The sequence below is a fragment of the Hemitrygon akajei genome, chromosome 8 (assembly GCF_048418815.1).
Source record: "Hemitrygon akajei chromosome 8, sHemAka1.3, whole genome shotgun sequence".
Classification (NCBI taxonomy): Eukaryota; Metazoa; Chordata; class Chondrichthyes; order Myliobatiformes; family Dasyatidae; genus Hemitrygon; species Hemitrygon akajei.
In genome coordinates this window covers 113,588,118-113,613,623 of record NC_133131.1, presented here as the reverse complement: position 1 = coordinate 113,613,623, position 25,506 = coordinate 113,588,118, and the positions used below count along the sequence as shown (strand labels likewise).

The window sequence follows — 25,506 nt, the reverse complement described above, 5'->3', positions numbered from 1 at the left end:
TTCCTCTGTACTCGTAAACCCATCTAGTTTAGTATCAGAGTACATACATGCCGCTACATACAACCCGGAGATTCTCTTTCTCCAGGCATACTCAGCAAATCTGTAGAACAATAACTGTAAACAGCATCAATGGACAACAAACTGTGTAAATGCAGATATAATTAAATAGCAATAAATATCGAGCATGAAGTACCTAGATAAAAGAGTCCTTAATTGAGTGTAGTTATCGCCTTTTGTTCAGGAGCCTGATTGCTGAGGGGTAGTAACCATTCGTGACCTTGGTGGTGTGCGTCCTGAGGCACTTATACCTTCTACCTGATGGCGACAGTGAGAAAAGAGCACGGCCTGGGTGGTGAGGATCTTTGATGATGGACACCTCTTTTCTACGGGAATGTTTCATGTAGATGTGCTCAGTGGTTGTGAGGGTTTTACCCATGATGTACTGGGCCAAATCCACTACCTTTTGTAGTATTTTCTGCTCAAAGGCATTGGTGTTCCCGTACCAGGCTGTAATTCAGCCTGTCAGCACACTTTTCACCATGCATCCATAGAAGTTTGCCAAGGTTTTCAATGATATGCCTAACCTTTGCAATTACCTGAGGAAGTAGAGGCACTGTTGTGCTTTCTTTGCAATAATACGTATATGATGGGTCCAGGACAGGTCCTCTGAGATAGTGACACTCAGGAGTTTAAAGTTACTGACTCTCTCTACCTCTGATCTTCCATGATTACTGGCTCATGGACCTCTGGTTTCCCTCTCCTGAAGTTTACAATCAGTTGCTTGATCTGATTGACACTGAGTGAGAGGTTGTTGTTATTACAATACTCAGCCAGTTTTCAGTCTCACTCCTGTGTGCTGATTCGTCACCCCCTTTGATACAGCTCACAACAGCAAACTTCTACAGTATATGGTGTTGGAGCTGTTCTTAGCCACACAGTCAAAGGTGTAAAGTGAGTAGAGCAGGGGGCTGAGTACAAATCCCTGTGGTGCTTCTGTACTGATGGAGATTGTGGAGATGTTTTTGCCAATCCAAACTGTTATAGAGATTGCATTTGTTTAGAAGCATTATTGTGTTCTGTGTTAAGTTAAAAGAAAACACACATATATGACAATTGATTATGAAAAGCTAATGCCTAAGCACTAATCCTTGTGTATTCCATTAGTCGCAGGCTACTAATCTGAGAAAATCCTGCTTCTTCCCACAATGCTTTCCCTCTGCTGTCAATTTTCAATCCATATCAATATAGTGCCTTCAATTCCATTTAGCTATCTTGATCAACTTCTGTGGTGGTAACTTACTGAAAGCTTTCTGAAAATCTAGATGAAGCGCCCCCTCTGATCTCCCTTTTCTATTCTACTTGTCACATCCTCCAAGACCTCCAATAGATTGGTCAAACATGTTTTTCCTTTCATAAATCCATGTTGTTAATCATCTCTCTCTTACTATTCTTTCCTTGTGTTCTGTCATTACACCCTCCATGATAGTTAACTTTATAATCTGGCCAGTTTCTCTCTGAGACTTTGCTGAAGCTGGGTTGTTTCTTCAGCCATCTAATCAGACATAAAACATCAAGGTACTCAGTTATTCCACTTCACACTTCCTTTTACTGAACTGCAAATCAATGTTGAGAATTTGTGGAATTCCTCTCTTCTCAGTGGAATTCCACCTTTAAGTTCTTTAATCTCCATCATGGAAACTTCCATTAACTCGTACCATTGAGCATGCTTCTACATCTCAGGGTTTCTGCTTTGAATTATCTGCAAAGACTGTTATTAACTATCTTGATCTCCATGTATTGTAACTGATCCAGGCTGCTTTTTATACTGTCTGTCTTAAATCTCCCCCAGGAGATTCAACTTCCAGACGGTGCAAGTACATCTGAAACACTGCTATGTTCTGCCCTTGAAACTAACCCAGATGTCTACTTGAGGATTCAAAGATCCAGAGTAAACACAAAATAATTTGTTTTTTTCTAAGGAATCCTATTTCTAATATTTCAAACAATTTAATTTTGAAAGATAAGTTTATTTGTAACTACTGATCATATTTGAAATATTAAATTGGCATTAGCAAATAAAATGCTTTTAATCCACTTTTTCCCAATTTGTCTCATATTTCTGAGAAAATCATCTCATGTTTATGTCAACAGCAATCAAAGATCACTCATTTAATTCACCACATCACAAACTTAAAAGTCTTCAAAAGAATGTAGCAATTGTCTGTTCTCTGCAGCTAATAAAGGAACATTGTGAGACTGGTTTAATTTAAGGAGTGTTAAATAATCTCTTTGAATTATTGGCATAATGTCAAGAAAGATTGTTGTGCTACATATAAAATTAGTCCGGAAAAATAGACAGATACAGGATAAGCAATGTCATAAAATAGATTTATTCTTGGTAATTGTTTAGATGCATTTTTTGTGTTCTGTGTTAAGTTAAAAGAAAACACTGATATATGAAAGACAATCCCCTGCTCCTATGTCAGTAGAAAGTGGTGCTGATAGTAAGCTTTTCACAGGATATCGCAGGTGCTCAGTCGACGATAACCTGTTTTAATTTTTATTAGGAGAAATTGAATCAACATCAAGTTTTTAAAGAGGAAATCAAAAGCAAATTTGGCAAGTGCACATGTGCAGTTAAATGTGAAAATCGGGAGGTTGCTCCTCACAAACACAAGAAAAATCTGCAAATACTGGAAATCCAAAGCAACACACACAAAATGATGGAAGAACTCAGCAGGTCAGGCAGCGTCTATATTACAGATTCCTGATGAAGGGTCTTGGCCCGACACGTAGCTGTTTACTCATTTCTATGGATGCTGCCTGGCCTGCTGAGTTCCTCCAGCATTTTGTGTGTGTTGCTGTTCAGATAGCTACATTTATATCATGCCAAGAAAGTCTGCATTGTAACATGAGGAACAAGCTGAAGTTGCTTCAATGATAGATAAGGAATGAACTGAAGTTATTTAGGTAATAGATGCATTCAAAAAGTGATGCTAAAGGGTTAAAGCTTATCCATTCAAATATTGGTAAATGATATTGGTATAGGTGGGAACTTGATGTTCAGAAGGTTGGGATGAGCTGAATGAGATTTCTGTGCCATATGAATCTATGACTTATTCCAGTAAAATTAAAGTTGTGTTATGTCCTCAAACATCTCATAACACCTTTGGCTTTATAATTTAATAATTACAATTTGTGGTGTTCAATTCTTCTGATTTTAAATATTGTAGGAATAGCAATGTAAATATTTTTTCAAATCTCTTCTTCTGTTTGCTTTTTTATCTGTCACTTAATCTTATCTTTATCCTGACTTTGCTTTTAATAGATATGTTGGCATTAGGTAGCGGGGTGGAAGTATGCCTCTACTAAAGGAGGTGTAAGGCGCTCCTTCCCTCTGCTTGCCTGCAGGTCACCCTTGGGCAAAGTGTAGCACCTGCTTAACCTCCCCCCCCCCCCACCTCCCACCAACCGATCAGGGTCATGCGAAGAGAAGGGAGCAGGTGATGGATGGTTATATGAGCAGCTGGTGCACATCACTAGTGCTGGTTATGCGACTACTGACACCAGGCAGACAATCTCTGAAGAATAGTGATAATGGCTGAGGTCACTTGTCTTGTAAAGACACTGCCCAGAAGAAGGTAATGGCAAACCACTTATGTAGAAAAAAAAATTACCAAGAACAATCATGGGTATAAGACCATGATCACCTACGTCATACAACACAGCACATAATGATGTTGATTGGCACTGGATTATCTATTGTATGTCACACTTCCTCTTTCAGGTTATGTGCTTCGTTATACCTCCAGATTTCTACGAAACATGCTGATTTAAAATGATTAGTTCATCGCTGAAAGCAGCAGAGCAACTCTGTGTGGAGGTTTCATTGCAATGAACATCTTCATTTACTCCAAACCACTAAGTCCAAAATTTTGTCATCACCATAAAGGCATTACTGAGGACTGACTATTAAGGAGGTCTTTTGCCATTGGTAGACATTCCAGTAGATTGGATTTTACCCGTTTTCATGCTCTATAGAAGCTGCTATTACCCATGTGTGTAGCACTAACAGCGAATCAGGAGATCCACAAGAAAGATCTAAAAATTGGTGAAAAATCCAGTTTAAAAATCCTTAGTGGGGTTTTCACTCTGAATCATGTGTATTTCCTGAAGGCGCCTGCCTGTAGAACTTGTATCTGCTGTGTCTTTGATGCAGTGACCAAGGGGAAGCAGGTCGGCTGTTTAAGAACACTCTTCACAGCAGCCACAGTATTGCAGCATGAAACACCTCCGTGCCTTGTTCAGAGCGGACAGACAGACTTCTTACAGAAGACGTTGGAATTGAACTCTGAACTCCCCTGCCTTGAGCCGTAATGGTGTCGCACTAACTGCTGCAATTCCGTGGCACCCAAAGGTGCCATTACTTATGCCAACTTTCTCTGAGCTGCTTGATGAAGAGGTGGTGATATTTCTGGATAAAGGTGTTCAGCACAGACAAGTAAGTCTGGCGTTGTCAGTGGGCAAGACCTTTTTTCCCAGCAGGGACCCTGAAACTGACATTTAACTGTGAAATTGCTAAACTGTTTTCTGTTTGATTTCATCTGAGTGGAAGATGAACATGTATGACGAATCATAATCCAGTTGGACCACGTGGTTGCCTAGAAACTGGATTTCACTCTCTTTTGGTGAAGTACACGCACGCTGTATATAGTGGTAATGCGCGATTAAATCCACTACAAAAAATCACATAAATATGTGGAAAAGGGTATTGCAGATGGGATGTCATCTAGAGGTGCCCATTTTATGATGGACATGGGGGGTGTGCTAAAGCGAACTGAGGCCGGAAATGTCCGCAAAGTTTTGTGATAGTCATTAAATGGCCTGGGACTTAAATTACCTTCACATGCAACAGCAGCATAAGTGGATGCATTTGCCAGGCAACAGTTTCTCACCCACCACACTTCTCATTCCATGTTTCAGAACTTCTCAACATCTTAATCATGAAGATTTTGTGTTTAAAAATGAAGGAAATAAAATAAATATTGAAAATAGTGTTAAATATCTTTGTAATATTTGAATTAATGACCTCTTCTTGTCATATTAAATAAATTTAAGATATAAATTATTTCTTGAAAAATCTGAGGAGGACAACAAAGTTCATGTGGAAAAAGCTGAAAACGCTAATAGTCTTTTCTTGCAAAACAGCACTTATCCTTTGTGGGCAGGCCCTGCAAGCTGACCCCAGACCAAATCCTTGGAGATGAAAGGGAATGAGGACAGAAAGATTATTTACCCCTCTGGATGTGAATAAGCATGATATAAATCCTTATTTTGAATTAGACCTTCAAATATCATCTTCATTACTTTAAAGTACATATATTCCAGTCTGCACATCTCTTGGGATTATAATGTGCACACAAATGCATAAACATATAAAAGGACTAGTACTTTTGCAATACAAGTTCAAAACTTCATGCTGTAACGGAGCTGAATAAATAACTTGGCCAGTGTCTCAGCCTTTTTCCTAATCAGTCTGAAATCAATCAACCACCAATTTTCCAACAAATGAAAGTAGTAGCCCAGATATCAAGAACAACACAAAGGGTACATTTATCAAATCCATACTGCCAGCAGGGAGTTGCACTAGCAGAGGTCAGAGAATAAATTGTATATTATAGTTGCTATAACACCAACTTAACTCCCTTGAAGCTTGGCTTCTCTCAATGATTGGTGATTATTTTCCCTCTTATTGCTACAATACTGTTGATTGTACAGTGATCCCCTTGTAACAGTTGTTAAATGTTTTGGCAGGATTTAGTACAGCTCTTGTGTTGAGTGCAACTTGATCATCAACTGGGTTGAGGCAACAATTCTTTGTAGGTGGGGTGTTGAGGAGGGTCTGGAATCTGAGAACTATTTCAAAATATTTGACATAAATGGCATATGAAATATTATTCCACTGTGATGTCAGATTTGATTTAGAGTGCTATTGTACACCTAATACTAACATTTTTAGTGCATATTGTTTCAAGTTCTGGAATTCCCTCTAAATATTTTCTATATCTCCCTTCAACTTTTAAGAAATGCTTTAAAATTTTGCTACTAAAATTATGCCTGCGTGACATGCCTCCAAAGGGACCACGGCCCTGTCATGGTTTGGAGGCTTGTGTGCCTCAATGACCCGGAGAGCTATGTTGGCTGGAGTCAGGGCTTTATGCTTTGGCTCTTGGTAGGGTCACCATTGCCAAACAGGTCAAAGGGTAGAGGCCAGACTAAGAGTGGTCCACCAGTCCTCCAGGTTTGAGGATTCAGCTCAGGGCTAACAACCCTGACTGGTAAAGCAAAATTGTTACAGAAATAGCAATGAAGAATCCTCTACATCCGAGTCTGATGGTATTCCTGAGTCTCCACCCGGGACTTGCATGACTGACAGTAGTGAAAACTGATAGGAAGCTACAGACGTGATGAAGGAAGCGCTGAACTCCACCAGAGATGGAGGACCTTCATTGCTGCCCTAAATGCCAATGGCATAACGGGCAGTATCATTACGTGGCATGGTTTCTAAAGTTTCATAAAGTTGCAAAATAGCTTTGGACACTTCAGTACAATAAAGATACTCAATAATTACAAGTTCTTTCTCAGCATACAACTTCTGATAAATGTTTAGAAGTTTTTACAAAGAACAGTGCTGTGAACATCTGTATAACTTAGAATCATAGAGTAAAAACACAAAGAAACAAACCCTTTGGGACAACTCCTCCATAGTGATCGAGATGTCCATCTAAGTTAGTCCTATTTATCTACTTCTGAGCCTATCCCACTAAACCTTACCTAGCCATTTACAGTACTTGTCCAAGTATGTCTTAAGTGTTCAGCTTGTGTGTGTTCACTCCAGAACTGTTGTGTATTTAATATTTCAATAATATTTGAGTAATCTTGTGTGCATGTGTGTGTGTGTGTGTGTGTGTGTGTGTGTGTGTGTATTTATACATGTATATATTTGATTTAGCATTCTTGTTCCTTTAATTAATTCATTTCAAGTTATATGTGTAAAAACATGAATTGCTTACATCATCATGCTGCCACATGATATGTGGGCACCTCTCTTAAAGCAAGCTCAAAGTTAGAGTTCATGTTCAGATTCTCAAGTCTTCCTTTGAATTAGTGTAATGTTCTGCAGTTACAAAATGTAACAAGAGTGTGGTCATGTGTATAACATGTTGCCTGGCAATTAGAATAGTAAGGCATCCTGACACATTTTCACATGGACTGGTAAGAACTGACTCCATGCTCTGAAATACCAGTAAGAATGATGGCAAAGAACTTACTGGTAAACAGAATTTGGAATTAGGGAAGAATCGATATCTACTGATCTTGTGCAGTTCTTAATAATTGATTCAAAATCGGAACTGGCAGAGTTTGGAGAGTGTGACAGCACTATGTCAAGGGCAGAAGAAATAGCTTATACACTGAAAGAAAAATCATTACTGCCTCAAGTCACTTGAGCTATGGTTGATTTATAACACAAACCTGGTTGCCATGGCAATTATTTAACTGCTTTTAAACTGTGACTATAGATAAACACCATGGTGCAGCTATTTCTGCATTCCAATAAAATTATTTCACCTTCTGGTTTGACAACAGGTATCAGAATATCCAGCGGACAATTGCAACAGAAGATGAGGCCACGACAGAGATTTCACAACCAAACACAGGCTTGTATTTTTACCGAATATATTCTTGAACACAGTTCTTTGTAAACCCTTGGCACAGTTCCAAGTATAACATCCAGATTTCTTAACTTACTCAGGCATGATCACTGTAGTTAAAATGTCTAGAAAAGGTCAGCTATAATGTCACAAAACCATCTTCTGTGGTTATTGTGAAGTTTCATTTGTTTGCTTAATTTGTAGGATTTTTGTCAAGTATTTTTCCTAATTGTCAATGCATGAAAGTCAATCAAGGTCTTGTGAAGAAACCAGTAATGCCCCATAGGATCTTACCGGTGCACCTGCAGGTCTAGGAAAAGAATGAGCGAAAAGATGAAAGATTTCACGAGGAAAATGTGATCTGCTTGTTCCTCTTAATACCTCCTGTGGGGTAGTGAAAATCCTGATGGGCTTCAAACTGCAGCAGTTGGAATCAATCACTTACCTTGTACAGATTCTTCAGAGCTATTTTACATCATGTAACATATGTAGAAGTGAATGACACATTGAAATGCTGAACGAAGCGAGGTTGCCACATACAAAAAGCACAAATTAGCTTATGGAAAAGTCAGAGATTTAATGTATATTCCTTATACATTGAAAGCTCCCAAGCCTTATACAATAAAGCAGGGGTGTCAAACTCATTTTAGGTCACGGGCCGGATTGAGCAAAATGCAGCTTCATGTGGGCCGGATCAGTCGGACGCGTGCGAATGCAGCTTTCGTTGCCTCCGTTTTTTCAGCCTGCTCTCATGTGTCTCAGTGTCTGCTATAACTACAAAGTGTTTCACTTTACAAATTCTGTTTCTTATGAAGAAGACTGCCGAGCAAGACTGCCGAATAAACACTAAAAACCCTGAAAACCTGGTACCTGAATAAACTCAGCATTAGCCATATCATACACCATAGGTGCTTCGATTACTGGGGCCTGCTTTAATAGTAATTAGATATTATCTTGCGGGCCAAAGATAATTCCACCGCGGGCCGGATTTGGCCCGTGGGCCTTGAGTTTGACATATATGCAATAAAGTAATTCCTTGGCCCTTCGACTACTTTGCTATAATGTGAATCTTATTGGATTCGTTTTTGAGCTTTTTCAATAACTGCATGCCACCTAAAATGTATCAGTTACAGTTTTTTTCCGACTCGGACGTCTTGGTAAATTACCACAGTGCATCATATACACTGCGGGTCTGGTTAGAGATTACAATATGCACTGTTTTTAACTTCTACAAATTAGTCATTAACATGGGATGTGGGTGCAGCTGTCAAGGAAACCTTTTATTGCTCACCCCTAGCCCTGGAGACAGTGAGCCACCATGAACAATGTAGTTAACTCAGTGGTCCTCATCGTGGGCCAAATGGCTCCCCAGGAGACACGTAAAGATCAAGAATCTGGGAGCCGCAGGATAGGCCATGATAGGTTTACTGTTTTAACATTAACAAAATATATCAATAAAAAAACTGAGTATATGTAATTTAATTGGAAACCTGAATTAAATGAGTGGGGAAATATGCAAAGGAGGCAGCAAATCTGTAGCCTCAGTGTGAGGGGCTAGCAGTAGTTGGGGTGTGTGCCACGTCAGTCGTTTTCTCTACTCCTGCTTGATCATGAACAAATTACCGTTCGCACTCTACTAGGCAGCCCATTGAGCCCTGATCCACCCCCACCCCCAAATCATTGAGCAGGTGAGCCTGAGTGCAGGGAGCCAGCCAGTGTTTGGCTGCTGGAGCGGACTTGGAGGTGATTCAGAGTGGCAGAGGCAAGGCGAGGTGATGGGACCTGCCGAGAGCAAGGAACAAGCCGATGTTTGATGATTTAAGCACTGAGCCGAATTGAGAAGGTCAGGATGTCAGGACTGGAAGCAAGGGACGGGCTGGTGTTCTTTTCACTGCTCCATGATGTGTACTCATCCCTGCACTGAACTGAAGCTGTGGCCCGCAACTAAAGGGCTCCTGTATCAGCTTCAGAGATGACTGGCTTCGTGGCTGAACTTCGGTTCTGAATGTTATCTGCTTACTTTTATTGTTTGCATCATTCATTTTCTTTTCTGTACACATTGAGTGTTTAACACTCTTTTTAAATTCGTTTTATTGGGTTTCTTTGTTTTGTGGCTGCTTGTAAGAAGACAAATCTCAAGTTTGTATATATTATGCATACTTTGATTATAAATATACTTTGTTTTGAACTTATACATAAAGTATCCTATTCAGAGCTTTGAAATAGTTTTATTTTTCATATACACCTGTTACATTATATTTAACCCATAATAACACCTAAAACCCGTTAGTAATAAATATTGACTGTATGTAGAATGATAGATATAGGTGACCAAAAAAAACTTTAGCAACTAACAGAGACTATGGAGGATGGGAGCCACAGAGGTAAATGTAAGTCACAAGTGGGTCATGAACAGAAAATGTTTGAGAACCACTGAGTTAACTTACTTCCAAGGTACTGTGAGAGGTCAGTTATTTATTCCTTTCACCTCATTAAACAAAAGGTTGGCATTTAGTAAATTTAAATCAGTTTTGACAGAAGCACCCTGATACAGTTCCTTCCACCAAGATTTTCTTTAACGACAAAATCATAGAATACAAACAAAATATCTCATGGGACTTAGAGCCTTCAAGTAAATTGCTAGACAAAGCAATCGTCTGAATCATTAAAAGTCTTCTTCCTAGTAGTCTAGGAACCATTTGACCTGACTAGAATTTTTTAAACAATTCTTTTAAAAGTAAGAGGCATTGTTGTTGATGTTAGTACAGTTTTTTCACTGTTCCTTCTCTCTATGTTCCTGCTTCTTCCTCCTTGCTCAACCTCCTTACTCAGGGAGAAATTAGGTACTAGGAATCAGTTATTTTTGAGTCATCTTACATTTATTTGTTTGTTTATTTATTCTTTCTTCTTTTTGTATGTAACCCCCTCACCTTGGCCCGTTAGCTGGCTCTGCTAACAGCCATGGGATTCAGTGGTGAGAAGGCTACCTTTCATGAACAATATACGTCTAGCGTTGATATGATTTGGAAAGTCATGATGTTCGGATTAAAAAGAACCTCGATTTGAGCAAACGCTATGTCCATACACAGTTGTCGGCTGGCATGAAATATCAGATTGTACACTGCATGAAGTTTTACGTAAAGTATATTTACAAATTTCGGTTTTATCAAACAGTTAGTAGGAAAAAGAAAAGAAAAATAAAATAAAAGAGCCCATTTCTGTTAACACTGGCCAAATGTGCACATAAAGTTGGAGTTCATCTTGAAGCTTTCTTTTTTACTTTCGTGCTGGATCCAGGGTCTGCGTGAAAACACACGCCACATTCTGAAGTTAGCTCGAAATCCATCTCAAACAAACGGGCTCTGTCTCAGGAGTATTGGCCCTTCCATCTTGGAGCCATTTATTTGCACACAGCACTCTGTGCAAAACGGGATGCTTCTTCCCATGACATCCCATCCTCGGCCTTCTTCCCTCCTGTCCTCTCTGCAGTTCCCGCCTAAAAAAACCCATGAACCACACTGTCCATCACCATCTTACTCCACCCAGCTTTCTCCCAGTTCTACCATCCTGATTGGCTGACACAACATTCTGAAGTTGAACATCATAGCCCCTTATCTTTTAGCCAAAACCAAACATTCTAAAAGCTGAATGCGCTGCTTTTACAGAACTGCTAAAATGAAATACCTACAGCATAGCAGTAAAAATTGTAACCAGGGCATTACATGTATTGACACAGCTTGTTGCCTTCTCCACTCGGGTTGAACACCCAAATTGGGTGATCTTTCATTGACTGTGTAATGGTTATTATTCTACAGATCTATTGCATATGCCCACTATCAAATGAATCGCAGAGTTGAATATGGTGACGTATATGTACTTTAATAATAAAATTTACTTTGAACTTTGAACAAGTATGCTGCATGATTTCTCCAAGGTTTCAGGTTTGAAGCAGAGGTCTAGGATTTGAATACAATAACTGTCGAGCAGCATTGATATTCTTCCAATTCAGAATGAGTGACCTGGAGAGGAAGATGTAGGAGGTGGTGGCCTCATGCTTGAGTTGCACTTTCCCATCGAAAAGGCAGGACTCACAAATTTGGTTTGTAGAGAAGCCCTAGCCAGTTTGTTCCAGGGAATCTATATAAATGGAATACACTGCACTCATAATGCTCAGCTGGCGAGGGACTGAATGTTTAATGTCATGGACCAGATAACAAGTAAACTGGTTTTCTCTGGATGCCATCAAGCTTCTTCCGTGTTGTTAGAGCTACAGTCATTCAGGCAAATGGTATGTATTTCATCACAGTTCTGCCTTACAGATTGAGGTAGTGAAAGCACTTGGGATTGTCAGGTGTAGATCATTTGCCAAAGACTACCGCATCTCCAATTGGGTCTTGTAGCCACAGTTTTTTAACTGCTATTGTCAACCTTATGTTAAAAGTCAGTCCTCACAACAGGGAAGAATTTGATGGGGTTAGTGACATTGAATATCAGTGACTGTACAAGAAGAGGTATGTAGACTCCCTTGTTGAATACAGGAGACCCAAAATCGTCTGAATCCCAATTTTTCATAATGCAAAGATATGTCAACTTCGCATGTGTCAAGAAACATAAGTTGAAAAGAAGTCTATTTATTTTATTTTATCACATTAATGCTCTAAGTGTGAATTTTATTCAGTGAGTCAATTTTTTGGATAGATACTTATGAATTCGATGAAGGTGAATTTCCATTACCCAAATGGCCATAATGTGAGGGTTGCCTCTATGGTCATTTTCTGGCACTTTGTGTACTTTAGCAATAATATTGTATTTCTACCTTTTTACTAGAACTAAGACGAGAAGGCTCGTTGTCTCCAGTGAATTCTCAGAAAATTAACATGTTATTGCAGTCTCCAACTGTCAAATTTATCACCAATCCTGAGTTTTTCACTGTGCTGCATTCAAACAATGTAAGTACACTTTATGATGTCTACAATTTTTGTTATTCTTTAATAAATGACACTCAGCAAAGTGGTTTGTACCTGAATGTGATGGTTCTGCATTTTTTCTTTCTCAACTATTTCCTACACCATAACTGGAAATGCTAGTTTCCACCCGCATGTCTACAACAGCCAGTTCTACCTCGGCTCCCTCGATCTTTACTCAGCATCTGGTTTGTACAGGATGAGCAGAAACATGTTCCGTCCCACTGTAAACTCTATTTTGTAGCCAATGGATTGCATCTTTCTCCCTGATAACTGACTGAAATTGGGCCAGACTATTCACAAACTTGGTTTTAAACTTGGCCCCATGAAGAGAATATGCATGTTTTTCTTGACTGTTTCTACCACTGATACATCATGAGACTTCACTGTGTCTTAGCTCACCTGTGGGTGAAGTCCTTATGCACCCTTTGTCATCGTAGGAACTGATCATTCCAGTATATTCCTGTCTAGCCTCTAAGAACTTGAAATCTATTTCTCTTTTTTAACTATTAAACTGAAAACCTACGGACATTGACTTCTAGTTGCACATTTCTCACCTATTTTTCAGATTCCTCTGTGACATTTCTCTCTCTATTTTTGGAAACTTCATCCAAGACAACCCTCCAGTCATTTCTGTATGATTCTCCATAAACCTAAACCTAGGCAATTTTCTCTTCTCCCTCTGCCTTTCTACTTCCCCTTCCTCCCTCAGAAACTTCTTAAAACTCTTCGCTTCTCTGACCAATCTTCTGGTTATTAATCTAATAACTAATTGGTTCAGCGTCCGATTTTCATGAAGTGCCTGAGTTATACAGCACAAAAATAGGCCTTTTGTTCCAATTTGTCCTCGTCAATCAAGCTGCCTTCCTGAGTTAGTCCCATTTCCATGCATTTGGCCTATATAAACCTTCCCATCCATGAACCTGTCTAAATAACTTATAAATGTAAATGTTTATAGCTGACTCCACCATTTCTAAACACCCACCACAATTCATGTGAAAAACTTTCCTCTAGGGTTCCTTTTAAAACTTTCCCCTCACACCTTAAATCAATGTCCTCTATTTTAAACTCCCGACCCTGGGTAAAAGACTGTGACCTTATCTCTGCCCCTTATGATTACATATGCTTCCATAAGATCATCTTTCAGCCTCCTTCTCTCCAGGAAAAACAGTCCCAAACTAACCAGTCCTGGCAACATTCTTGTGAATCATTTCTGCACCATTTCCAGCTAAATCACATGCTTCCTTTAGTGCCGTGACCAGAAAGAACTACAAGTAATATTCCATGTATAGTCTCACTAACATCCCATTAAGTGTAAATTATGCCCCAGCTCATGTACACAATACCCATCTACTGAAGGCAAGCATGTTCACCACGTTACCTACCTGTTGTCCATCTTTGTTCCTTAACTGTCCTATGAAATACTTAGGAGCATGTTACTACATTAAATGCATTATAATCTGGTCTTTTTTGTGTAATATAGTCTACATTTTTTTTCTTGCATGGTCTAATTTGTGTTCTTTCCTTTACAACCTAAATTTACCACCCCATCCATTCTATGCCCAGATTCAATGTGGCATTGTTCCCACTTCATTACTGTGCTTGCCTTAATTCTGCTAAAAATGTTGGAATCTTCACCCTTCTCTCCAAAGTCATCTTCAATCCACACAGCTTCACGATCTGCAGTCTCTCCCAAAAAAAAAACATTTTAATTCCCCTTCTCATACTCACTCTCGGTGTCCCACGTTGTTCCAATTAATTTCAATGTATGCACTCCATCTTGCAACCGGACAAGTTGCAGACCCCAGGCTCGCCACTGAGTTCAACCATTTCAAATGAGGAGCATTTCCAGAATTCTTTGCAAATTCCTTAGGTAATTCAGATGATCGTTTTGCATTTCATCTCCTGCAAATGTGAACTGTCTTATACCATCATATTTATCATATAATGTCACCACTTCCCCTTTGATTCTCTTCTCCCCTTCTCTCCCGTCACTATAACTTCCCTCTCACTGTACCTATAACCTTACTGTCACTATAACTTCCCTCTCACTGCACCTATAATCTTACTGTTACTATAACTTACCTCTCACTGCACCTATAATCTTACTGTCACTATAACTTCCCTCTCACTGTACCTATAATCTTACTGTTACTATAACTTACCTCTCACAGTACCTATAACCTTACTGTCACTATAACTTCCCTCTCACTGCACCTATAACCTTACTGTCACTATAACTTCCCCCTCACTGTACCAATAATCTTACTGTCACTATAACTTCCCTCTCACTGTACCTATAATCTTACTGTCACTATAACTTCCCTCTCACTGTACCTATAATCTTACTGTTACTATAACTTACCTCTCACTGTACCTATAACCTTACTGTTACTATAACTTACCTCTCACAGTACCTATAACCTTACTGTCACTATAACTTCCCTCTCTCTGCACCTATAATCTTACTGTCACTATAACTTCCCTCTCACTGTACCTATAATCTTACTGTTACTATAACTTACCTCTCACAGTACCTATAACCTTACTGTCACTATAACTTCCCTCTCACTGTACCTATAATCTTACTGTCACTATAACTTACCTCTCACTGTACCTATAACCTTACTGTCACTATAACTTCCCTCTCACTGTACCTATAACCTTACTGTCACTATAACTTCCCCCTCACTGTACCAATAATCTTACTGTCACTATAACTTCCCTCTCACTGTACCTATAATCTTACTGTCACTATAACTTCCCTCTCACTGTACCTATAATCTTACTGTTACTATAACTTACCTCTCACTGTACCTATAACCTTACTGTTACTATAACTTACCTCTCACAGTACCTATAACCTTACTGTCACTATAACTTCCCTCTCACTGTACCAATAATCTTACTGTCACTATAACTTCCCTCTCACTGTACCTATAATCTTACTGTTACTATAACTTACCTCTCACTGCACCTATAATCTTACTGTTACTATAACTTACCTCTCACAGTACCTATAACCTTACTGTCACTATAACTTCCCTCTCTCTGCACCTATAATCTTACTGTCACTATAACTTCCCTCTCACTGTACCTATAATCTTACTGTTACTATAACTTCCCTCTCACTGTACCTATAACCTTACTGTCACTATAACTTCCCTCTCACTGTACCTATAATCTTACTGTCACTATAACTTGCCTCTCACTGTACCTATAATCTTACTGTTACTATAACTTACCTCTCACTGTACCTATAACCTTACTGTCACTATAACTTCCCTCTCACTGCACCTATAATCTTACTGTTACTATAACTTACCTCTCACTGTACCTATAACCTTACTGTCACTATAACTTCCCTCTCACTGCACCTATAATCTTACTGTCACTATAACTTCCCTCTCACTGTACCTATAATCTTACTGTTACTATAACTTCCCTCTCACTGTACCTATAATCTTACTGTTACTATAACTTACCTCTAACTGTACCTATAATCTTACTGTTACTATAACTTACCTCTAACTGTACTTATAATCTTACTGTTTCCCATTCCAGTGAAAAGTCATCGACCTGAAATGCTAACTCACTTTCTTTCCTACAGATGGTGCCTTAAATGCTGAGATTTTCTAGAAATTTCTGTTTTATTAATTTTGTATCTCCTGAATAATAATTTTTTGTGATTTATCTTTTGTTTAGCAAATTTGCGGTAGTTAATGGCTAACTGACTTTTTTAAACATTTCTTTCCATCCCATGTTTTCCTATCCATGCTACCTATCTGACCTTTGATAGGTTATTATTGGTGATAGCTCTGTGTTCTGTGTCAGAAGAATATAAAATCACTTAACAAAGGATACACAAGAGAACAGTTACTCAAAGTATTCGATTAAATTTCGATTACGGCAGTTTTTCTCCTTGAAGTTACTTCTATGGTAATGTAAAATGGATCCAATCTTATCCAGATTGAAACTTGCCACATGAAATTGCACTGTTTGGGAGGTGGCCCAGGTACTTGCCTATGCATCTCACCTCAGTGCAATTAGTGTTTCCTAGCATCATGTACACACTAAATAATACAAAGGTCAGTGTATCGCATGTTTCCTTTATGACTTGCATACCTTCTGACTTCTGGATACAACCTGTGACTCATTAAAGATTCAGAGAGAAACTCAGAGTGCATCGCAAGGATTGGCAAAAAGTCATCTATGAAATGTTTGCAGTGGGATTTTGATGACTGGCACACAGAACCTACCAGCTTCAGTTACCAAGGGTCAGGATAATGGAAAGTGTCACAACTTACATCAGAACTGCTCGTTGAGACTTCTCTCCCCCTTAGCTTTCCACACCTTGCAGTAACATAGAAACACAGAAAACCTAAAGCACAATACAGGCCCTTCGGCCCACAAAGTTGTGTTGAACATGTCTCTACCTTAGAAATTACTAGGCTTGCCCATAGCCCTCTATTTTTCTAAGCCCCATGTACTTATCCAAAAATCTCTTAAAAGACCCTATTGTATCCGCCTCCACCACTGTCGCTGGCAGCCCATTCCACGCACTCACCACTCTCTGCCTAAAAAACTTACTCCTGACAATGGGGCCACAGTTGGCCGGAGTTTGTTTGTACTGGACTATCACATGGGAAGCCAGCACTCACATGCTTCCTCCTTCAATGTGGTTTCCCTCACCCCCAGGGCTTTCTTTTAAGCTGACTTCTTGTGGCTGCAAAGAGGGGAGTGCTTTAAAGTCTGACAGTCTGCCCAGTGATCTTTGTGGCAACCATGGGCCAACTGTAAGCTTCTCAAGCAGTTCCTGCTGGGAACCACTCAGCTCGTCCTTCAGCTCACAGTCACCATCGTGCTGGTTTTGTGTTGCTCAGTTCCATAGTTTTTGCAGTAGATCTAAGTGAGCACAAATGCTGTACGCTTAATGTGTTCACTGCCTCAAAATAGGGTCAAATTCAATTTTTAGACGAACGAGTGGCCCAGCTGGATTATGAACAAGATCTGACAGTTAGCGAACAGCGATGAATTGTTATTGTTCTCTGATGGTAATCAACACTCAGGCTACATCTTCCATTTCCAGAGTGCCTATCGAATGTTTACCAACAGTACCTGTTTGAAGCACATGATACTGAAGGTCCGCAGGGACGCCCGGAATTTTGAGCGGTACCAACATAACAGGGACCTGGTGACTTTCCTGAACATGTTTGCAGATACACAGCTAGAGCTTCCTCGGGGGTGGGAGATAAAGACAGATCAACAGGGCAAGGTAAGAGAAACTAAGCTGAAGAGAATAAAATATTTCTTTAGGTTGCTCTCTGTAAGTAATTCAAAGCAATTTTGCTACTCAGCCAATCCACAAGTTTCTACAATCTGTCTCCCCTGCTCAAACAGTTCTTTCAAAAAGTTTATTTTCCCTCATTTTATTTTTATAATTCTACTTCAATGGTTTGATTGCATAATTGATAAGGTTGATGTGATGGGGCAAAGGAAAAACTGAAATTTTATTCTCTCTCTGGTTAGATCCAGCAACCCATTACCGGATTTTAAAAATATGTATTTTTGAGTTCGAGGCAAATATGCAAAACAAGAAGGGTTAGCTCTTGGTGGGACCATGATTTTGTACCGGATTAGTATTTCAATAAATTTCAATAGTATTCATTATTTTAGAGTGGCAAGGATATTCAGGGAGATGCATGATGTTTGTCACAATGTCTGTCTTAAGTCAGAGCTGTCAGTGTTTTTCACTTTTCTGGGCAGTGTTTGTGTTATCACCAATCACTATACACACCCACCAATCATATGTGATCCCTTTACTGTGCTAAAAAGTGTCTCAACATGCACCAAAATATTCTCTAGGCTTTCCATCACTCAGTGGCCATTTTATTAGGTACACCTGCTTGTTAATGCAAATATCTAATCAGCCAGTTGTGTGGCAGCAACTCAACGCATAAAACCATGCAACCATGAAGAGATTCAGTTGTTGTTCAGACCAAACATCAGAATGGGGAGGAAATGTGATCTAAGTGACTTGGACCACTGAATGATTGCTGGTGCCAGACAGGGTGGTTTGTGTATCTCAGAAACTACTGATCTCCTGCGATTTTCACACACTCCAGAGGTTACAGAGAATGGTGCAAAGAACAAAAAAAAATCCAGTGAGGGGCAGTTCTGTGGGCAATAATTCCTTGGTAATGAGAGATAATGGCCTGATTGGTTCAAGCTGACAGGAGGATGATAGTAATTCAAATAACCATGCAGTGGTTGCAACAGTGGTGTGCAGAAAATCATTTTTGAACACACAACAGACACGAGGCACCTAATAAAGTGCACGCTGAGTATATGTAAACATAGAAAACCTACAGCACAATACAGGCCCTTCGGCCCACAAAGCTGTGCTGAACATGTCCCTACCTTAGAACTACCTAGGCTTTACCCATAGCCCTCTATTTTTTAAGCTACATGTAGCCATCTGGGAGTCTCTTAAAGACCCTATCGTTTCCACCTCCACCGCTGCTGCTGGCAGCACATTCCACGCACTCACCACTCTGTGCGTAAAAAAACTTACCCCTGACATCCCCTCTGTACCTACTTCCAAGCACCTTAAAACTATTTCCGCTCGTGCTAGCTATTTCAGCCTTGGGGAAAAGCCTCTGACTATCCACACGATCAATGCCTCTCATTATCTTATACACCTCTATCAGGTCACTTCTCATCCTCCGTCGGTCCAAGGAGAAAAGGCCGAGTTCACTCAACCTATTTTCATAAGGCAAGCTCCAAAATCCAGGCAGCATCCTTGTCAATCTCCTCTGCACCCTTTCTATGGTTTCCACATCCTTCCTGTAGTGAGGCGACCAGAACTGAGCACAGTACTCCAAGTGGGGTCTGACCAGGGTCCTATATAGCTGCAACATTACCTCTCAGCTCTTAAACTCAATTCCACCATTGATGAAGGCCAATGCACTGCATGTAAGCCAACTTGTTCCAGATAAGTTTGATTTTTATTCCGAAGCTTGAAACACAAGTGGATGATTTGAAACTGTTTGTAAATTCTAGCCCATGAACAAGAAGCGTGGTACTTGTGTGTAAAGTGTAAAAATGGAGTGGTTGAGATCCTAGCTAATTCTGCATGCTTGAATATGGACACCTTTCATTTCTTGAAACACGCTGTAAAATAGATCAGGTTACTTGGATTCTCATAGGTCTGTGCTCCATCAGTGATTAATAGATATGAAGACAAAATTGAAGCTATGCTAACAGTGTTAAATAAAGTAGGAAGGAGTTTATATGAGCATAAACTTACACAAATCTGTCAAGACAATGTCCTGTTTCTATGTTGTAATATGTATATATTTCTAACATGTCATTTCCTACCTTGTTTTAACCAAGAGAGTTAAACTATTATACATTAATCAAACAATAACATTGCTCACAGATTTCAGTTTTATGTATCTTATGTGCTTTTTGCTTTGCTCTGTATCCCATTTCCAACATCACAACAGTACTTAAAAACATGGTTTTGAGTAATTGTACTTGTTTAAAAGAATTACATGCATATTAATATTGCACACCTGAATTAATATGGAGTAGTTTGTTAATGAAAAATGTAGCTTTCTAATAAAATCATTCTCCTTTCCAGTCATTTTTTGTTGATCACAACAGTCGTGCAACAACATTTATTGATCCCAGGCTTCCACTGCAGAATGGCCGTTTGCCGAACCATTTGACACATCGGCAACACTTGCAGCGCCTGCGCAGTTACAGTGCAGGGGAGGTAAGTATGAACTGGGCTTATAGTCAATTTCTAAGAACAGATTTACATGCTTTTAAATTGTGTTCCATTAAGTTGTTTCAAACAATACTGTTAATGATAGCATATGTCAGGGGTTCCCAATCTGTGATCTACCGACCTCTTGGTTAATGATAGGGGTCCACGGCATAAAAAAGTTTGGGAGCCCCTGGCTTATGGGGACCAGTATGGTTCAGTTTGTCCTGCACATACAATCCACAACTAGCAAAACCATAAGCAAAGACTTCCTAACAGTTGATTTCACATGGGCGCTAACACGAATGATGCCAAGCCACACAGACCAGACGTTTCTCCATTTATTGACCAGTCTGTTGAATTTTTTAATTACAATGCGACATTGTGGAAAATCATGTTAAATTTGAAAGGATTTATAATGAGGAAAGTAAGATGCCTCTGAATGAGACTGTAATGAACCAATTCTATTGAAATAAAATTAACATGTTTCTTCTCTGCTGAAATAAGAAGTACATTTTAACGATTAATATAACGTCAAAACAAGAATCTGAATGTATACTTTGCCTGATGTCATAAGTTTTGTTTATGAGCTGAATGTCCAAATCCTGGTTGTCCATAAAACAAATCTTGCCTGAACTTAATGTTTCTGCAAGTTCATTCATTGATTACCTTTGCTGTTTGGATTATATTGGCATGCCAGATCTTGTTACACCATAGCAACCTAAACCATCTGACCCAGCTTTGAAAGCAGATAGCAGATAACAGGAGGAATGTTTGGTAGATACAAATTTTTATATATATACTGTATTTTTTTAACTTTATTTTTATGTTGTCCAATATCTGAAATTTGGGATGGTCTCCCTCTCAAAGGTGCCAGATTTGAACATCAGACCTGTATTAATCAAGTTCAAATTTTAAATGAAATAGCTTGTAAGGAATAGGCAATTAAGGACTGAAATGAGGAGAAATTTCTTCATTCAGAGTGGTGAATTTTTGAAACTTTCTTCCATGGATGGCTATTAATACTCAGCCAGCAAGTAACTTCAAATGTGAGATTGTTACATTTTGCGACATTAGAAAAATCAGGGGATATGGAGTTAGTGCTGAAAGTATTGTTAAAACAGAAGCCTTGATCTTATTGAACGGCTTACTCCTGCTTTTTTTGTTATGTTCTTATTCAACCTTCACACCTTCTACACTATTCAGTAAAATCATCATTGTACCTCAGCACCACTTACTGTGCTGACCACATTTGCCTTCATCCCTTGGTCAAGGATCAAAGATTAGCTTTATTCTCCATTTATAGTTACGTGATTAGATGCACAGGCGCGACATGTAAAATAAAAACAACATTCAACAATTAAGCAGAATGAAAAATTATAAAAATAAAGTTAGAAGTACAGAATAAAATCTGCATAAATATATAAATACCAGTATGTATGTACAATGCAAATACCATTATAAAAAGCATTATATATTATCCAAAATCTATCAATCTCTATCTTGAACATATTGTGATGATGAACCTCCAGAACCCTCTCTACCAGCCGGGTGAAAAATTTCTGTTCATCTCTGTTCTGGATGACCAACTCTTATTTTAAAAGTATGACTCCTGATTTCTGATATTCCAACCAGGGGAAATATCATCCCAGCATTTATCCTGACAAGTCCCATAAGAGTTTTGTGTTTCCTCTGGGATATTGTTAAGTTTTGTATGACATTATCTCTTTCTAAACTTGAGAGCATTGACCTTTTAGCTTCATACAACAAGGGAGACATACCAGGATATGCCCTTGTGAATCTTCGCAACACTCCCTCTATCACTGATACTTCTTTCAATCAGGGAGATGAAGTGACTGCACAATATTACAGCTGAGGTCCTACCAGACATAGAATAGAATAGTACAGCACATTACAGGTCCTTCGGCTCACAATTGTGCCAACCCTCAAACCCTGCCTCCCATATAACCCCCCATCTTAAATTCCTCCATATACCTGTCTAGTAGTCTCTTAAACTTCACTGGTGTATCTGCCTCCACCACTGACTCAGGCAGTGCATTCCACACACCAACCACTCTCTGAGTGAAAAACCTTCCTCTAATATCCCCCTTGAACTTCCCTCCCCTTACCTTAAAGCCATGTCCTCTTGTACTGAGCAGTGGTGCCCTGGGGAAGAGGCACTGGCTGTCCACTCTGTCTATTCCTCTTAATATCTTGTACACCTCTATCATGTCTCCTCTCATCCTCCTTCTCTCCAAAGAGTAAAGCCCTAGCTCCCTTAATCTCTGATCATAATCCATACTCTCTAAACCAGGCAGCATCCTGGTAAATCTCCTCTGTACCCTTTCCAATACTTCCACATCCTTCCTATACCAGAACTGGACACAGTACTCCAAGTGTGGCCTAACTAGAGTTTTATAGAGCTGCACCATTACATCGCGTCTCTTAAATTCTATCCCTCAACTTATGAAATCTAACACCCCATAAGCTTTCTCAACTACCCTGTCTACCTGTGAGGCAACTTTCAAGGATCTGTGGACATGTACCCCCAGATCCCTCTGCTCCTCCACACTACCAAGTATCCTGCCATTTACTTTGTACTCTGCCTTGGAGTTTGTCCTTCCAAAGTGTACCACCTCACACTTCTCCAGGTTGAACTCCATCTGCCACTTCTCAGCCCACTTCTGCATCCTATCAATGTCTCTCTGCAATCTTCGACAATCCTCTACACTATCTACAACACCACCAACCTTTATGTCATCTGAAAACTTGCCAACCCACCCTTCTACCCCCACATCCAGGTCGTTAATAAAAATCACAAAAAGTAGAGGTCCCAGAACAGATCCTTGTGGGACACCACTAGTCACAACCCTCCAATCTGAATGTACTCCCTCCACCACAACCCTCTGCCTTCTGCAGGCAAGCCAATTCTGAATCCATCTGGCCAAACTTCCCTGGATCCCCTGCCTTCTGACTTTCTGTTATGCCTACCATGTGGAACCTTGTCAAATGCCTTACTAAAATCCACATAGATCACATCCACTGCACTACCCTCATCTATATGCCTGGTCACCTCCTCAAAGAACTCTATCAGGCTTGTTAGGCACGATCTGCCCTTCACAAAGTCATGCTGACTGTCCCTGATCAGACCATGATTCTCTAAATGCCCATAGATCCTATCTCTAAGAATCTTTTCCAACAACTTTCCCATCACAGACGTAAAGCTCACTGGTCTATAATTACCCGGACTATCCCTACTACCTTTTTTGAACAAGGAGACAACATTCGCCTCCCTCCAATCCTCCGGTACCATTCCCGTGGACAATGAGGACATAAAGATCCTAGCCAGAGGTTCAGCAATCTCTTCCCTTGCCTCGTGGAGCAGCCTGGGGAATATAAATCAGGCCCCGGGGACTTATCCGTCCTAATGTATTTTAACAACTCCAACACCTCCTCTCCCTTAATGTCAACATGCTCCAGAATGTCAACCTCATTGATATTGTCCTCACCGTCATCAAGTTCCCTCTCAGTGGTGAATACCGAAGAGAAGTATTCATTGAGGACCTCGCTCACTTCCACAGCTTCCCACTTTTACCTCTAATCGGTCCTACCTTCACCCCTTCAGACCATGTAATTATAGTAAGAATTCCCTATGATTGTACACATATCCTCTTGCAATGAAGGCCAACAACTTCTTGGCTTCTTAATTGCTTGCTTTAACTCTATATGAACGTTCAGTACTTTGTGTAAAATGACATCTAATACTATTACATCTCTTATCATTTGGGAATCATTCCACATTTCTTTATTTTTCTAACATAGTGGGTGACCTCACATTTTTCTACATTATATTCCATCCGATGTGTCCTCATCTCATCACGTAACATATTTTAGTCCCTTGAAGCCTCTCTTCCTTACAACACACACTTGCCACCCAGATTTCGATCATCAAAATACATGGATATGTTGTTCTTGATTCTCTCGCCAAACCATTACAAATGAGTTGCTATATTGGCTGATAAATGCTATGTAAATAGTGAGCAGTTATTTTTGGTTTTGAATGATAGGATCGCTCAGATTCTAGTGTTTGTGATTGATCATCATTGATACCGGTGATAAAACACCAGTCAAATCCTCCCAACACAAAGATGGCCTGCTTATTCCGATTTTCATTTTTTCTCTCCGCTAACCAATCCCTATTCCTTGGCGAGTATATGACTCCCAACCCCATGCACAAAATTATTTGATTCTTTTCTGGCATCTTGTCAAATAGCTTTTGGAGGTCTCAATGCACCATTCAAAACTGTCCATCTTGGCAAGAAATATTAAAAATGAACATATAATCTAAAGGGAGTTACATCACAGAGCTACAAGATGCAGAGGGATCTTGGTGTCATGGTGCATGTTTCACTAAAGGTTAACATTGCAGGTTCTGCAAGTAATTAAGAACAGTAATAAAGTTATCAGTTATTGCTTGGGGGAGGGGGAATTAAAAACAAAAGTACTGCTTCTTTTGGTGGTGATTTGTGAGACCACATCTGCTTGCAACAATGTATGAAGCGTTGGCTGATTACTTAAGGAAGATTGATAGAATATTGGAAGCAGTAGGTTTACAAAGCTGGTTCTTGGAATGGGTGGATTGTTTCATAAGGAGTTTAGAAGAGTAAGATATGACATGATTGAAATATACAAGATCCTGTGGGGTCTTGACTGCCTGGATGTGAAATGGATGCTTCCTCTTGTGGGAGAGTCTGGAACTAAGGGATACTGTTTACATTTATGTCATCATCCAATTAAGACAAAGGTGAGCAATTTTTTTTTTCCCGTCAGCTTCACATCCATGAATCTTTGGAACTGTCTTCCTCACAGGGCAGAATAAGCACAGTCTTGGAATAATTTTAAGGGGACAAAATGTGGGAAGAGGAGTTCCTATCAGAAGTTAGAGAAATTGATGTTCATGATGTCAGATTGGAGGCATCAAGGTGGAATGTTAGATGCTGTCCCTCTCATCTACACCTAGCATCAACTTGGCAGAGGAGGAAGTTGTAGACACTCGTGG

The 25,506-nt window shown here is 39.6% G+C and overlaps 1 protein-coding gene across 1 annotated transcript in view; it reads left to right on the top strand.

Annotated features, from left to right (window-relative positions):
- The window catches only part of LOC140732165 (E3 ubiquitin-protein ligase HECW1-like), a 453,787-nt gene that overhangs the window by 334,985 nt on the left and 93,296 nt on the right, over positions 1-25,506 (top strand). The window contains 4 exon segments of the mRNA XM_073054406.1: positions 7,648-7,718; positions 12,540-12,661; positions 17,766-17,951; positions 20,322-20,456. Of these exon segments, the coding sequence (XP_072910507.1) occupies positions 7,648-7,718; positions 12,540-12,661; positions 17,766-17,951; positions 20,322-20,456 (514 nt within the window).